Raw genomic sequence first — 12,980 nt, forward strand, 5'->3', positions numbered from 1 at the left:
ATCCCTATACAATTTGACGTAAGATTTTTTAAATGAAAAAAAAAAAGAGTAATTTTTTTTAAAGTACAAATCAACAGGGTCAAATATCACAAATATATGCAGTTTATGAATTATTCATAAGGATTGAGAATGTCTATTCTTCTTCCTTAGATAACAATTAACCGTAGTTAATATGTATACACTTCAATCAAAACCCTTTACTCTTTAGATTTTCAGCAACCATTCCTAGTTCCTGGCCCCTAAATTGTGTCTCTGCATGAATCTCATCTACCTTCCCTAAATCAATTCTGTTATTTGCCTCTTTTTTATTCAAATCCTTATTTAGTTCTTATTTTTTCCAGAAAGTAAACTAGCCTGAGTAGCAAAGATTAGCTTTATAATCCCATGTAAAGCTAGCAGGGCTATCTCTTTATGTCCTTATACTGTAATTTCATGAAGAAGTGAAAGAGCTGAAGATTTAGCATCCAGTTTACAAACCAGGAATAATTTTTTATCCGTTCTTTAAAAAGAATGGGTGTATACGTATATGATACAACTGATTTCCCCAAAGCAATTTTAGAAGTCATAAAGGACTTAACCCACTGCTGAGAAACATTATCAGTCAGCTTTTGTCTCTGTCTCTCTCTGGCATATGTGTATACTAATGAATAAGGAAATAATATGCTCACCCTCTGGTGGTCAAAACCAGAAATACATTTCCACTTTCCTGGATTATATACAAAATATGATCGGTGTGGTGTATTAAGTTTCTGCTTCATATTTAACCTATACCAAAAATAGATCTTAAAAAAGGTCACTGGCTTAAAAAAATAGGTCACTACAAACGTAATGGAAAATCAATAAATTATTAAATATAGTAATTTAAGAATTACTTATGGCAGCATTTGATATTTAACACTAACTTGGTTTTAAAATATTGGAGCTGTAGAATTTTGGAGTAGGAAGGAATTACAATGAGTTAAGAGAGGATGTGGAATTTGGGAGAAAGTACAGAAGTATGGTCAGAAAGAAGCTTGAAAAGGAATGGTCAGAGGTTGGAAGAAAATCCGGAGAGCATGGTGTCAGAGAGATCAACAATGTCTTAACACTGGAAAGAAGACTTAAAAATATCCACTGGATTTAATAAGGAAGTTACTACTGATGTCCTTGGTGGAACAATCACTAGTAGAGAATGAATGGGAGTTAAGAAAGTGAATACAGACAATTCTTTCAAGTCATTTCCGTGTGAAGGGGAAGACAGGATAATGATAGAGATAGATGGGAAATGAGAGCTTTCTTAAAGATGAAAAGTAGAGAACATGTATAAATAATAATGGGAAAGAAAGCCAATTTTGAGGAAGTGTTTGTAGATAAAATTCAGCATGGAGAGCTTTAATGTAGATACTATGGAGATCGCCAGGGATGGGACTGAGAGCAAAGGAGAGACGGGGGCACTTAGATGGTCTTTTTCAGAAGTTGAATCCTTGTGATTTTAAAATTAAACAACGTGCAAAGTTACCTCTAAAAATAATAGTCAATCTGTACAAAACTACCCTCAAAAAAGGCAGCACCTTTAAAGAAAACATTCTTACATGTTAATCAACAATATTTTGGTTGAATAAAGAATCACTATCAACCTGTGAGTCTGTTATTTCAGGACTTGAATTAAACTTTTCTGGATATTCTAGTACCACAGTACTGAAGTAATCCTTTAAAAAAATCATTTACTTCACAAAATGGAATAGTTACATTCATTAACTAGCTGATGCTCTTGGATTTTCATTCACTTGGAAGAAAGATTAACTTGGAACAAAATACCTTTCAACTGAGTAATTGAAGATGGAACCATAAGATAGCTGGATTTTTCCCCCGCCTCTAATAAGAGTGAAAGGGTTGGTATGTCTAAGTGGTAACAGTGGTGGAAGATAATGTTTAAGTGCTCACTATTCTTTCCTGGGCCTCCATCTTCCAATGATACCTATCATCCTGTTATAAAAAGTCTTTTTAAAAGTGGGAGTAAAGATAGCAACTTTATTACATACTTTTGGTAGCACAGCCAGCCAATTTATTTCCTGCAACTCAACACTTTGTGAAACAGAATATAGGGCCACATTTATCTGACTTATAAGGCATTTGGCAATTAATGTTTTTTGAATTGTACTCATTTTTTTGGCCATGCCCTGTGGCATGCAGGATCCTAGTTCCTCCAACCAGGGATTGAACCCATGCTTTTTGCAGGGGAAGCATGGAGTCTTAAACCCTAGCCTGCCAGGGAAGTCCTGCATTACTTTTTAAGATATCACTTGAAGAACTCAAACTGCTAGATAATGACAACCCATTTTACAGACATCCAATGAAGGGCCAAAAATCCAGTGACATTTAAACTATGTGCTAGCATGTGCTGGGTAAAAATAATACACTGGTATTCATATTTCAAAAGTTGACATTTACTAGCCAAGTATTCTGTTACTGATATGGCTACACAGTTTTTAATTGCTTAATATAGTTTTTTCATGCACTGTACTACTTCATTAAACGCTCTTCAGATTTAATGCCTATTTCAAAATAATTTCATTAAAAATAATTCACAAGTAAATCCATTAAAAAAGTTACCATCAGAACAAAATATTCCTACTGTTGTGATTAGATTTTGACTTCTTTAATACAAAAGGAATTTCTCCAAATTTTGCTTTAATTATATTTTCATTGGAAGACTACAGTATATAATGGCTATTTCTGCATTCACATTTTTTCCTTTTAGTGATTTTTAGTGTGTGATTTAAAGTTTGTCACAAGTTTGACAGCCACAATACACTGATAACAGAGCTGAATACAATATTTGAAATAAGTAAGTTACAAAAGTGTGGCAAGTTTTAAAATGTCAGCTCTGAGTGATGGTGCATTTCTCATGTATTTGCATCTGTACCCCCAAATTTCAAAACTCAATGTGTTTATCCTCACTGAGTTAAGATGTATGCCTCACCTAGGTCAGGGTAGGAGCTATTGTGCCTTTTTGCAGACCCAGATTTTCAAGAGCAAGGGTTGAACTCAGGCATTCCATGCAGCATGTTGGCAACACAGAGTTTTGCTTTGGTTCGGGTAAAAATGCAATTACTGACAACCTCTTATGTGAGCCACCTGATCTCCCAGGGTGTGGGCTAGCACAAGGGGTATTTTAATATCCCTGCATGAGACCAGCAGGCAGCTCCTGTACACGTTTCCTTGGAGAGGGGGTTTTGGGGTGCCTAGAAATGATGTGCAGTCTTTCAACACACTGTCAGGGTCAGAGATGGAACCAAGATGAAACTCATGGTAACTTTTTTCATCAAAGGTATTAACAGTCCAAGCAACAACCTGAATGCCTTTAAGTTGACCACTTCTTCAAGTGGTCTGGGGATACAAAATTCTTTTGCAGGAGGAAACCTGAAATTCCACACAGATACCGTAAAGATATTACATTTGCTTCAGACAAATGAAATGTCCATTACCACAAACATGCATTGTGTCCACAGAGTATCATAGTCCCATCTCCTGCATGGCTAAGGTTCCAAGGTCTGTGAGTTAATAGCCATTACTACATTGCGATCTGTTTGTTTCATCTTATAGATAACTTCTGGCAAGAAAAAGCAAATGATACTATTATTGTTAGTTGAAGAAATTCCATATACATTTTCTTTAGTACACCAGTAGCAGTATTTGCATGGCTTTTGACATCAAAAAAGACTGTGAGATTGTGGCTCAGGCACTCTGCCCCAGCTTTCCTGAGGGTAGAGGTCTTCTCATTAGGGAAATTATTTCTGGATCTGTGATCTCCTGCAGGGTTACACTTTCTAGTTTTCTCAAAGGTCAAATCACATTGACCAGTCCCGTCAGTCGTATCTGCTCGTGCTCTTGTACATTAAGACAATGATCTCATTAGAAGTAAACGTAACGTCCAACTGTTGTTCTCAGACACATTGGGACTGCCGCAACCAACAGCAGAAACTTGGACCTGGGGCTTTAGCACTGGCAGAGCCCTGTGCGAGGGCACAGGCTCAAGGCTGTGAAGAGGTGCAGCAGGAGATAGAGGCTGCTGGTGAAGAAGCAAGTGGTGGAGGGGCTGCGGGCCACCAGCCACTCAGAAGCAGCAGGAAGCAAACGGGGCCCTGGAGCTCCCCAGTCCTCTCACAGTCACATGCCTGTAACTATACGGTGAGGATGGGAGTCCTGGATCCACTGGGCTCCTTGGACAGGCCGGAGAACAGGGATAAAGCACAAGGCACTGGCTGCAACTGGGCCATTTATATTTTATTTCAGGATTTTTTTTGATGAATACATAAAGAGTGTATAGGATTTTATAGAATTCATTGAGTGTTACTTTTTAAAAGTTTACCTGTAATTTAATTTCAAATAATTAGTCACAAATGAAATATGCCAAGTATCCCATTAAATTAATAAGAAGGCCACACATTACAAATTATTTCTATTTTAATAATACAGTATATAATAAGGACATGAAATCCAAATGCATACAAATTAAATAGATTATTATGTACATCAGTTAAACTGATTACATGTAGTTATCAACGAATAACAAACCAAACTTGAAATAATTCTTCTTAGTATGACAGTCTCAAGCACAGTAATTTCTTAAAAATAGTGTTTAAGATAAAAGGGAATAAACACAATAATATATCCATTCTTGTCGTTCATTCAGTGGCATTACATGTTGACAAACCTGCACATAAAAACAGAAAGCCTTTACTTTCCTTTTGTATACTATAATTTTGGGCTAATTTTTCAATAGGACATTGCTAGAACCTATATAAAAAATATCTCTGTGCAGATAAAATTCTTTAATATTTGTCCTTAGCAAGGACCTGCAATCTACAATCTGATTTCCAACAGAATAATCCAGCCTAATTCAACTGTAATACAGTAGCTGATAGTTGCTATTTGTGAAGGTGGGTAAAGAGGGGTGGCAGAAAGGGAAGTAAGTATTATTTCCTCTCTAAGCCTAGAGCATTTTTAAAAATCCTCACTGGAATAACAGCAAAAATAAATTCTCTTTATCCTGTTCTAGAATGTTTTAGGATTTCATAGAGAGTACAGAGAGGAAAAGGGTAAAAACAGAAAGCTTTTCCCCTTTTCCCTTGACTAGACAGTGTTCTTGCCTGGAGAATCCCAGGGACGGGGGAGCCTGGTGGGCTGCCGTCTATGGGGTCGCACAGAGTCGGACACGACTGAAGTGACGTAGCAGCAGCAGCAGCAGCAGACTAGTTTCAGGGTTTACTGATCTCTCCCTGCCTTGAACTCCTGGCTAAATCAGATGCCTAGAGTTCTGCTAACAGAACTTCAGCTACTCAGCTCCTGACTTAGTTGGCTATCTAACACTCAGAGGCATTTTCTCTTTTAGGTTACCTTAGAAAATCTTAATAATGGGGACAAAAATATTTTGAATTATCAAAAGTCCAATTACTGTTAATACTATTTTGTAGTTCTATATAATATTCAATACTGTTTCACATGTATCACTTTATATTAACTTTGTGAAGTACCTAAAACTGGTGATATCACATTAATTTTACACTTATAGAGACTGCAGCAGAGAGGTTAAGTGAATGTCCCATAATCACTGAACCAAATAGTGAGAACTGGATTAGAACCAGTTTCCTATCTTCTTGTACAGGATGGTACTAATACAAATAGCACACAAAATAATTTTCCACTTTACTTCATACCTACAAATTTATTCATAGCATTAACAGCAATTTTCTTCAAGCTGATAAAACAAAAGCCTTTAATTAAAAATCAGTGCATTACCATTGTAGATTTTGGTGCCACTTCTACTGCAAATATGTCGAGGCCTCTGTTGTTTACACAGTTTCTACTCAGCTCATTGTTGATGTGAATAATCACTTTATTGTCTGACTATAAAAAAAAAAGATTTCATAAGTTGCTAGTCCTTTCTTTACTAAATATATACAAACAAAGTGATAATTACAAAACACTTTGCAAGTCTTGTGATAAGAGATCTTCACAGGGTTCTACAGAAACACAGAAATGTTAGTTCAGACAGAATATCATGGAAGAAGTTATATTTGAGATGACAGACCATTGATAATAGACAGCCTCTAGGATGGACAGAAAACAGAATGAAGCTGATAAATGAGAGAAATGTACAAATCAAAGTAGTATCCTGTTAAAGAACCTGCAGTCACTCCCTGATGACTACACAGGGGCAATGCAACATTCTAGACTACTTAGATTCATCTCTCAGCTCTTCTATTACTTAGCTGTGTGACCTTTGGCAAGTTATTTAACATCCCTGTGCTTCAGTTTCTTTGTGTATAAAATGTGGATAGTACTTACCTCACTGGGTTGTGAGAAGCAAATGCAGTTAAAGTGCTTGGCACATGTTAAACTTTAAAATGTTATTACCTCATTTTGGTGGAAAAATTTAATTTTCCTTGAGGAAAAAGAAGGAGATGGAGGGTTGAGAAATGAAGGTAATAGAAGTGCAGAGGAACTGAGGTAAGGTAGTGGCTCTCCTCCACCCTTTTAATCCTAATAAAACAGAGAGGGGAGGTGCGCATGCTCGCACACACACCCACACATACTCACATAATCAAAAACAAACAAAAAACACAGAGGGCAGAAACACAAACATGCAGGATCTTAGGAATCACTTTCCAAAGTGTTATGATCCATTTGAAGATAGCAATCTACTGGCTGGGGAACCTCTCTTATTTCCTCAAGTCTAGACTCCTCTATCTTGTTTTCAAGATAACATATATAATCTGGATCCATTCAGCCTGTATTATTTACCTTTCAAATGCTCCTCCAAATAAAGCTCTCTGCTTCTGCAAAGGAGATATTCCCATTCTGTCATTTATAGTTCACGTTAATGCTTACTCATATTTCTCCTTCCACTGTTTCCTCTGCTTCTAAGGGCCGGCGCTCTGCCTATCTAAATCCTAGTTACCCTTCAAATCCTATACCACAAATTACACATCACAATTCCCTTCCTCCCTAATCACAAATCCTTCCCCAACTTCTACAGTCCCAACTAGCATCAACTATAAGAGATACAGATACAGTAGAATTCCTATTGCACACGCAAACAGGACTATATAACTTAACTATTCTTTGATCTCTTCTGAGAGTATTAACTTTGCCTTTACAACTAGCCCCTAAACTCCTTGAAAGCAGTCTCAGGGTATACGTTCTAGTGGCCTGTCTTATGACTAGGAGAGTTAGTTACATGATATACACTCACACTGACTCAATACTCAGCCAAATCTTAAGCACTTTAAGAAATTTATGACAGGCATAAAAATAATGTAAATCTCACCCAGGAACAAAGACAAATAAGCCAATAGTTCTAAAAACCTAGCTGTCTTGAGTAAGATTTATGAAAATATATAGTTTTTAGAAAACTAGGTGTCTCTGACTTAAAGGATTTATGTGAGTATCCTCTTGACATGCAATATCAATAGTATTCATAGCACAGAAGATGGCCAAAGCTAGAAATAACGGGCTTGATAAAAACAGATCCTAGACAGAAGAATATATTTAATTAGATAACATGATGATAACCTGTAGGATTTTTGATACTGCAAAGTTTGGGTTAAAAAGCTGGGCTAATAAAAAGGAATGAATTTGAGTCAGTTCTAGGAAGGTGGTGAACCTAGAGCCTCTTATACAGAGTGAAGTTAGAAAAACAAGTATCGTATATTAGCGCGTATATATGGAGTCCAGAAAAATGGTACTGATGAACCTAGTAGAGAAAGGACTTGTGGACACAGTGGGAGAAGGTGAGGGTGGGACGAATTGAGAAAGTAGAACTGACATATATACACTATCATGTGTAAAACACTTAGTGGGAACTTGCGACATGGCACAGGGAGCCCAGCCTAGTGCTCTGTGATGACCCAGAGGAGTCAGGTGGGGGAGGGGAGGGAGGCGCAGGAGGGAAGGGGGAGATATATATATATATAAAATTATGACTGATTTGCTTTGTTGCATGGCAGAAACCAACATAACATTGTAAAGCAATTTTCCACCAATTAAAAAATGAAAGAAAAAAAAGTTGGGCTAAATTCTTTACTTTGTTTATATTTCTTTAAAACATTATCTCTGCTGTCTAAAATAGCTATGTATGTGTGAAGACATTTAGTAACAAACTAAATAAAATACTTTGCACCGAGATTATCCTCTATCTTCATAGATCTTCAAATATTTAATTTTCATATTTTAAGAGAAAACTATCTCAAAAAGAAATACAAAAATGAGCATCTCAGAAATAAATATATTTAAAAATATATAAAAATTATCATGCCCAGTTTGAGTTAGAAACCTGAGAAGAAACTATTATAGATATTATTAATGTAATGGGGTTATTTAATTGCTATGCAAGGATAGGGTAAGAAAGAAGATGGAATGTATTAACCATTGCAGTTATGAGGAGAATCACCTCATAACTGATACCTTGTTTTCAATAACTGATGTTATCCAGGTGTCACGCTTATAAGTATATATAATTATATTTTCATAGCCATCCATCACTTTGGCATTGCCTTTGTTAAGAACAGATTTACAAATGGCCTTCTCAAGTTGTCCACTGCATGCCTCCATATGGACAGCTTTAATTCTTGGCTTGCATTTGTCTGCGTAGATATCAATGACAAATGGGCATGCCTGAAATGAAAAAAAGCACACTTTGTTTTAGTCTTTTGATAGAATTTACATTATTTATTATTACTATGTTTATCTTATGATTTGGGCTTCCCTAGTGGCTCAGATGGTAAAAATCTGCCTGTGGTGTGGGAGACTGGGGTTTGATCCCTGGGTCAGGAGGATATCCTGGAGAAGGGAATGGCAACTCACTCCAGTATTTCTGCCTGGAGAATTCCATGGACAAAGGAGTCTGGTGGGATATAGTTCATGAAGTCACAAAGAGTCAGATATGACTGAGTGACTAACACAAACAACAAAATCATATGATTTAAGAAGACATACTATACTTTCTAGCTTGTCTGATACATTTAAGAGGAAAGTTTAAGTACAATGAATTAAGTAATAAAAAAGCATGAAATTATGGTTTTTTGGTTGCATATTAACTGATAATGTTCATAGAAAAGGAAAAAAAATTCCTTTACCCAAACCCCTCAATTTGCTCTAAAGCTAACTCATGTCATGTTAGTTACTTAATTTCCTTTCTTAACTTTAAGGTTACAGAAAGAATTCATCTGTAACCTTAAAGAAATTATGGTTATAATTGAAATAGTACGTGAATATAGAACACCAAAAATAGGGAAATGTAGAAAAATTCTCACAGTTTAAAGTTAGTGTAAAAGTAACTATGAAACTTAAGACCTAAAGAGATTTTCTGCATTTGGAAATAGACTCTTCTAATGTCCACTCTTTAGTTCTTACCATAGCCTACAAGACGCTGCACAAGGTAACCTCTGACTCTCTATGCAACCCAATCTCCTGTCTTAATGTGCTCGTTACTCTGATCTCTCAGACCCTAGAAAAAATAAAACCCTTTCCAGTGTTGGATTTCATAGGTAGTGTTCTCTCAGCTTGGAAAAGTCACATCTTTTCAGTATGTACCTCATCCTCCTCCTTCAGGTTTAATCTAAAGCGTCACTTCTGCAGAGAGAGCTGCTCTGGTCTCCCAATCTCCTTCACTACCCGACTCTTCTCTACTTTGAGCACTGGTTTGTTTCCTTCAAAACACCTTTAAAATGATTTTTATTAATTCTGCATTTAATTAGCCATCCTTCTTCATGGAATATCTAAGAGGGTAGAATTTTTGACTTATTCATAACTGTAACCTAAGTGCCTCTTTACTGTAAGCTTACTTTATATAGGCATTAAAATGTAATTGTTGAGGAAATGAATGAATTCATACACATTGATGATCAACTTTTTATTTGGGGGACAAAAGATAAAAGTCTGAAGTTAGTAGAACAATATAGATTTTTATCTTTTAAAAAAGTTTTAAAATAGTTAATGACTCCAACCTTTGGCAAGAATAAAGTCACCTTTTATAAGACATGGCAGACTGAAAAATCTTGGACTAGAAGGTGGAAGATGTGAGTTTGTAACTGAGTTTTGCCATTTACTAGCTACATGATCAAGGGAAGTCACCTAACTTCTTTGAGGCTTGATTTCTTCACAGAGAAAGTGGGGATAAACATAGTATTTTCTGCCAAGAGTTGCTGGAGATATCTGATAGGTAACATGTGTCAAAAAGGAAAGAAGAGAAAGCTAAGTTGCTTCAGTCGTTTCCAACTCTTTGCAACCCTATGGACTGTAGCCCAACAGGCTCCTCAGTCCTGGGATTCTCCAGGCAGGAATATTGGAGTAGGTTGCCATCTCCTCCTCCAGGGGTCTTCTCGACCCAGGAATTGAACCTGTGTCTCCTGCATTTCAGGCAGATTCCTTACTGCTAAGCTACCTGGGAAGTACAATATGTATCAAAATAGTTCACAATATAGAATTCTAAAAAAATTATGACTGTTGTTGGTTTAAAAAGCTGGTTTAGGCATACACACCAAGGAATCCAGAACTGAAAGAGATATGTGTACCCCAATGTTCATCACAGCACTGTTTATAATAGCCAGGACATGGAAGCAACCTAGATGTCCATCAGCAGATGAATGGATAAGAAAGCTGTGGTACATATATACAATGGAGTATTACTCAGCCATTAAAAAGAATACATTTGAATCAGTTCTAATGAGGTGGATGAAACTGGAGCCTATTATACACAGTGAAGTAAGCCAGAAAGAAAAATACCAATACAGTATACTAACACATATATATGGAATTTAGAAAGATGGTAACGATAACCTTGTATGCGAGACAGCGAAAGAGACACAGATGCATAGAACAGTCTTTCGGACTCTGTGGGAAAGGAGAGGGTGGGATGATTTGGGAGAAAGGCATTGAAACATGTATAATATCATATAAGAAATGAATCGCCAGTCCAGGTTCAATGCAGGATACAGGATGCTTGGGGCTGGTGCACTGGGATGACCCAGAGGGACGGTATGGGGAGGGAGAAAGGAGAAGGGTTCAGAATGGGGAACACGTGTATACCTGTGGCGGATTCATGCTGATGTATGGCAAAATCAATACAATATTGAAAGTAATGAGTCTCCGATTAAAATAAATAAATTTAAAAAAATAAAAATAAAAAGCTGGCTTAAAACTCAACATTCAAAAACCTAAGATCATGGCATCTGGTCCCATCACTTCATGGCAAATAGATGGAGAAATAATGGAAACAGTGAGAGACTATTTTTGGGGCTCCAAAATCACTGCAGATGGTGACTGCAGCGATGAAATTAAAGGACACTTGCTCCTTGGAAGAAAAGCTATGGCCAACCTAGACAACAAATTAAAAAGCAGAGACATTACTTTGCCAACAAAGGTCCATCTAGTCAAAGCTATGGTTTTTTCCAGTAGTCATGTATGGATGTGAGAGCTGGACCATAAAGAAAGCTGAGGGCCAAAGAATTGATGCTTTTGAACTGTGGTGTTGGAGAAGACTCTTAAGAGTCCCTTGGACAGCAAGGAGATCCAACCAGTCAATCCTAAAGGAAATCAGTTCTGAATATTCATTGGAAAGACTGATGCTGAAACTGAAACTCCAATACTTTGGCCACCTGATGCAAAGAACTGACTCATTAGAAAAGACCCTGATGCTGGTAAAGACTGAAGGCAGGACAAGAAGAGGACGACAGAGGATGAGATGGTTGCATGGCATCACTGATTCGATGGACATGAATCTGAGCAAGCTCCGGGAGTTGGTGATGGACAGGGAAGCCTGGCGTGCTGCAGTCCATGGGGTCGCAAAGAGCTGGACATGACTGAGTGACTAAACTGATTGACGATTGTTGCATTTTAAAGTACTGAATTTTCAGTACTGAATAGATTCCAGTATTATTTTAACCATTTTCCGAGTCTTAGTTATCTATTTTACTTGATCAAAGAGTATCAATATTAAGAGTTCACCTGTTACTGAACATAAACATCTTAAAAGGTCTTTGTTAAAGATGCATTCTCTGAAATTTTTAAATAAAATCTTATCTACATAAAAAAGGTACCCTTTTTATCCTTTTTTTTTTTTGGTCTGTTCATGGGTTTAACTTTCTATTTACTTATCTTTTTTTTTTTTTTTTACCATATTAAGTTAAATAGGAAGCATACAACAAGGAAGAAAACTATTCATTATAAATTGTTAATTGTAAAAGTACTAACAACATATAAAAAGGAAGATCAGGAAGACAGGAATAAGAAAACCTAGATTAGGGTATGCTACCTAAGCTTTGCACAAAATGTGGCTCTTAGCTACATGTTAGCAAAGATAAAAGTGAAACAGAATATATTAACATTGCTCTCAAAATCTAAAGAAAATGAAGTAAAATTTTCCCAGTTCTGAATTCTAAAAAGATTTTATACCATGAAATTCTTTTTTAAAAAAGAAGTATAAAAAGGAAAAAAAAAAACTAGACATACATTTGTTCATCAACATTCAATAAAACAGCAAATTATTGTCATGGTGATATAAGGGCAATGTACTTGCAGGAGGAACAATAAAGAAATTATGCTGTTCACATGGAATTCTGCTCAATGTTATGTGGCAGCCTGGATGGGAGGAGAGTTTGGAGGAGAACAGATACATGTATATGTATGGCTGAGTCCCTTTGCTGTTCACCTGAAACTATCACAACACTGTTCATCAGCTCTACATCAATACAAAATAAAAAGTTGGAAAAAAACAACAAAAAAGTTATACTGCACTTTGAAAGAGGTTCTGCCTTTATAGATTGATAGAGGGAATGGATAATCTATAATTTTAAAACTAAATTAGGGGATTAAATTAAAAAAATAAGGTAGGAAAAGGTAAGACAAACTGAGAGTGTACAGTAACGTGCGTGCGTGTGTGCTAAGTCGCTTCAGTTATGTCTGACTCTTTGGGACCCTATGTATGGACTGTAGCCCGC

The 12,980-nt window shown here is 36.5% G+C and overlaps 1 protein-coding gene and 1 pseudogene across 2 annotated transcripts in view; both read right to left on the reverse strand.

Annotated features, from left to right (window-relative positions):
• Nucleotides 1–341: 341 nt before the first annotated feature.
• LOC120856572 lies at nucleotides 342–4,259 on the reverse strand (annotated as a pseudogene).
• EFCAB7 (EF-hand calcium binding domain 7) overlaps nucleotides 4,246–12,980 on the reverse strand; it is a 58,494-nt gene continuing 49,759 nt past the window's right edge. The window contains exons 12-14 of one of the 2 annotated variants that reach the window (XR_005719554.1): nucleotides 8,435–8,658; nucleotides 5,782–5,889; nucleotides 4,246–4,696 (exon numbers count right to left, since the gene is read on the reverse strand). Coding sequence is in view for 1 of the 2 variants with exons in the window: in XM_040232679.1 (XP_040088613.1) it covers nucleotides 4,622–4,696; nucleotides 5,782–5,889; nucleotides 8,449–8,658 (393 nt within the window). In the remaining variant the exon portion in view is untranslated. The remainder of the gene's footprint in view (nucleotides 4,697–5,781; nucleotides 5,890–8,434; nucleotides 8,659–12,980) is intronic. The other variant, XM_040232679.1, reaches the window with a different exon arrangement.

This window comes from Oryx dammah, unplaced genomic scaffold (assembly GCF_014754425.2).
Source record: "Oryx dammah isolate SB20612 unplaced genomic scaffold, SCBI_Odam_1.1 HiC_scaffold_28, whole genome shotgun sequence".
In the NCBI taxonomy this organism is placed as follows: Eukaryota; Metazoa; Chordata; class Mammalia; order Artiodactyla; family Bovidae; genus Oryx; species Oryx dammah.